The sequence below is a fragment of the Octodon degus genome, unplaced genomic scaffold (assembly GCF_000260255.1).
Source record: "Octodon degus isolate 3935 unplaced genomic scaffold, OctDeg1.0 scaffold00033, whole genome shotgun sequence".
NCBI classification, from domain to species: domain Eukaryota; kingdom Metazoa; phylum Chordata; class Mammalia; order Rodentia; family Octodontidae; genus Octodon; species Octodon degus.
Window position 1 is genome coordinate 5627595 of NW_004524609.1, and position 3789 is coordinate 5631383.

Below are 3789 nucleotides of genomic sequence, written 5' to 3' on the forward strand. Positions count from 1 at the left end.
CCATCCATCCATCCATCCATCCATCCATCCATCCACTCATCCATCTATCCATCAGCTTTGGGGATGACAGAGTAAGGAAAACACCATATTTCTTTAACAGCTCGGCCTCTATGCACAATTACATGTGTCTATGTGTGTTGCTTTAGGGCTGGGAAATTCCCAGGGAATCCTAATTAGTCTGAAGAAGAGAAAGAATTACAAAAAGGAATTAACCAGTTACACACACAGATAGCAGGGGCTACTTCACACATCTCTCCAATGCTCCAAATGTAAAGTGACCAGAGAAACACAGAACCAGAGTGGTGACTTGGAACATCAAGTGGTTGCTGAGAGAAAAGCAAGTTTAGTACAAGCTGAGAGGGCTGGTAAGAAAGGAGAAGGAAGAATGGGGAAGGGAGCAGGGACAGGAGGAGAAAGGAGCCAGACCAACACGGGACACAAGCACCGAGGTGGAAGCAGAGGTACAGGCTGCTCTTGCCTCCAGACCTGCAGCGAAACGAAGAGGAATCCCGAGCCTAAAGAAATACTTGTTGAAGTTTGGTCTCTTAGAACAGCATTAGGAAACTTGCTTTTGGTAGGAAGAAAAAAATTCAGATTCTGGCATGATAACCTAATTACATTCAGATTCCTGTAGAGGAGAGGACCTCAAATCCTCTCTTCTGGAGGAGCCTATCCCATAAGAAGGGCCTCCTGCCCAAGTCTTGCTCTCCTCCCGTGTGTGCAAACCATTGTCTTAAGCAGAAATCAACATGCTCACCGCCAGGACATTTCCAGTCTTTGTTCTCTCGAGTACAATAGACTCAGGATGTCAACAGCTTCAAGTGGGAGTAATTACATACAACACTGACGTTTCTCAATGAAGCAAATGAGTGCTAACACTGAAATTGCTTTTTGCTTTCACCGTGTGACCACAAAGGTCTGGCCTTCCCTGGAGCTACACTCTAGGAAGGGAAGAGAACATTTCCAGTAAGTTTTCTGGACCTCTCACCTCAAATTTCTGCCTGAGCTCCACGTTGCCTTCTTCATCCCCTTCTGGAATGGGCACGTTGTAGTACTCACCTTCCTCCTGGTTAAGCAATTTGTACCTTTCAAAGACACCAGAGAGGGGGACGGGTAAGTGCAGGATCAGCAGCTCTTCCCCGCCCTCTGCTTGAGCTCTGGGGAAATGCCCACTATGGATGTCCACCTGGCACTGCAGACTGAAGCCACCTGCTCTTGGCATCTGTGACATGGTCTGCCCTGTCACAGGGCGGCACGGACAGGCCCTGCGGCTCCCTTACCATCCGCTGGCTGGCATCTTCATCAGCTCCGACACGCCGAAGGAAAGGGACCCCATGAAGTCATTCCGTGTTGTCCGGTCCCAGTCCCAGATCTCCACAGACAGTCGTCGGTCTTTGTCGGAAGGCTTTAATTTGCTGCAAAGGCACACGCGCACACTCATGAGGTTATCTGGAGCAGCTTCCTGGGTGACACCACAAGCTCACAGTCTGAGCCTGGAACAGGGGAGCAGCGCGTCCAGGCCTCCTGGGAGCCGGCAGTTTGCAAGCTGCTGGCCCTGTGCAACGACTGTCTAAGCTCCAGAGCAGGCCTCAGCGAGCTGGGGCCCGTGGGCTACATCCTGCCGCTTGGGATAATACAGTTTCAGCAGCACTTAGCCATGGCCACTGGTTCACATGCTGTCTGTGGCTGCTTTGTGTCAAGAGTGACATGAGGCAGCTGCAACTAAGGTACCTAAGCCTGGCCCTGTTCAGAGCCAAGCTCTCCGGCTTCTCTGCAGTAGGCAGCTCCTTTCTGGCTACCCACAGAGAGACTGCTTCCTGCGTTTGAGCCCACCTAGAGGACCACTTGTTTGTGCTCCCTGTCCTAACTTAGCCATTCTCTCAGTCCCTCCATCCTTCTCCTCCCACCATCTCTACTTCTGAAATCCTGGTAATTCTTCAAGGCCCACTTCAAATGTCACCTCTTCCAGGAAGTCCTCCCTGCTTGAAGGTGAGCATGTCATTCCCTTCAGTGGTAATACTATACTTTCTACCTTATTCACTTATTCTTTGTTGTAGAAATTATCAGGTTTCTGACCACAGCCTCCCATGGCCCTCCAAAGCACTTAAGCTCATCAAGAGGTGAGACATGCCTTCTAGGATTTACACTATCCACTGTACCTTACATAGATTTTTTTTTTTTTTTTAACAGAACAAGTAATGATAATAATTTGGGGCTTGCATCTGCAACTCCTGGTAAACCACATTACTGTCCAGTGACCAGAGGCGATGACAGGGGCCTACCTGACAGGAGTCTGAGCAGATATTAGGAATGAGGACACGTTCAGTCAGAGGCCTCTCTCACAGGTGCCTTGTTATCTCTAACAGTGAGGCTGGCCATGTTGGGTGTGCAGAGTGCAGCTAATGCAGAGAGAAGAAGGCACTTACAATGTGAAGGACTCATTCCACTGGGGGTTCAGGGTGGAACGGATGGTTTTGGTTTTCTGTTTGCTTTCATTCTTGGGATCAGGAATTAATTTCAGCTTCACATAAGGATCGGAAAGTCCATTTGGGTCCATAGGGATTAGATTTTTTGCATCTCGTACTGTGAAGAGAAAAAGAAGAAACTGTTACAAAAAGAGGACTTCTGTGATGTGCCTGGTGTCCTGTGTCAGTACCACGCTGGATGGAAGAGACCTGAAGATGATGCTGAAAGGGACAGGAGGGGAAATCCGAAAACCTCTAACAATCATCATGAGAAAGCTGCTTGCTGCCTTTGCTGGCAGCAACAGCGGGCACCAGGTGGCCCAGCCTTGAGGCTCGGTACCCGGCAACTTGGGCTGGCAGCACAGTGACACTCAGGAACATATCAGCTATGCAGAAAACTGGGATCCACTAAACCTGCAGGAGCAGAAGCTGAGCTTAACAAGATTTCTGATGACTGCCACAGGCTCCTCATCTGGTGGGCAGCCTGGCCTATCCTGTGGCACTGCTGTGCCCTCGGACTTCTAGTAGGTGTTGTGTCTTTCAAAACCCAGAGCTCCCAAGCCTGGATACAACTGGAAACCACTTGGGAGAGGAGTTAAAATTGCAATGCTTAGAATTAAATTACAATACCCAGAAGATGTGGGCCTGCTCTCTAAAAGCTTGATGGAGCCATTACAGTAGGAAGCTGTCAGAGTTGTTACCCAGGTGCAGGTCGGGGGACCACAGCATCAGCATCTGCTGGGAGGCCACTGATGGGCAGCCTGAGGCCTCGCTTCCAGAGTGCTCTCCCAGCTTCCTCACCTCCCAAGGCTCCCAGGGGACTATGGGCACATTCTATCCGGAGAAGCATCACATGGGAATAGAAACCTCTATTTGGAGAAGGAAAGGCCCTCCACCTGCAGAGAGAGGACTCCAGAGACAAAGCCGCCAGAGCCTTATGTCCATGGGGCGGCTGTCTAAAGCCACAGCACATTTATCATGATGAGAAGGGACAAAGGTCTGGGTTCCTATCCACGGTATCTTTCTTGCTATCTTCCAGTGGCATCTTTCCCAATCAGAGAAAGTTCTCATCCCAAAAGGGTTCCTAATCAGGCAGACATCACTGATACACATGTGACTGTCATTCTCACAGTGTGGTCCCTGGGTCAGCAGCACTGGCACCATCTAAGGAGTCCAGGACTCAGGGGTGGGATACAGAGTTCTGTTCATCACTTCTCCAGGCGATTCTGTGTAGGGACTTGTATACCATAGGGAGAAATGGTGGCAGCAATGAGGAAAATAAAGACAAAAAAAAAAAAAAAAAAAAAAAAAGACAAGACAAGAG

At 49.5% G+C, this 3789-nt stretch overlaps 1 protein-coding gene across 1 annotated transcript in view; it reads right to left on the reverse strand.

Moving 5' to 3' along the window:
• Prkca (protein kinase C alpha) overlaps positions 1–3789 on the reverse strand; it is a 409387-nt gene that overhangs the window by 83013 nt on the left and 322585 nt on the right. The window contains exons 5-7 of the mRNA XM_023714070.1: positions 2427–2583; positions 1281–1415; positions 989–1085 (exon numbers count right to left, since the gene is read on the reverse strand). Of these exons, the coding sequence (XP_023569838.1) occupies positions 989–1085; positions 1281–1415; positions 2427–2583 (389 nt within the window). The remainder of the gene's footprint in view (positions 1–988; positions 1086–1280; positions 1416–2426; positions 2584–3789) is intronic.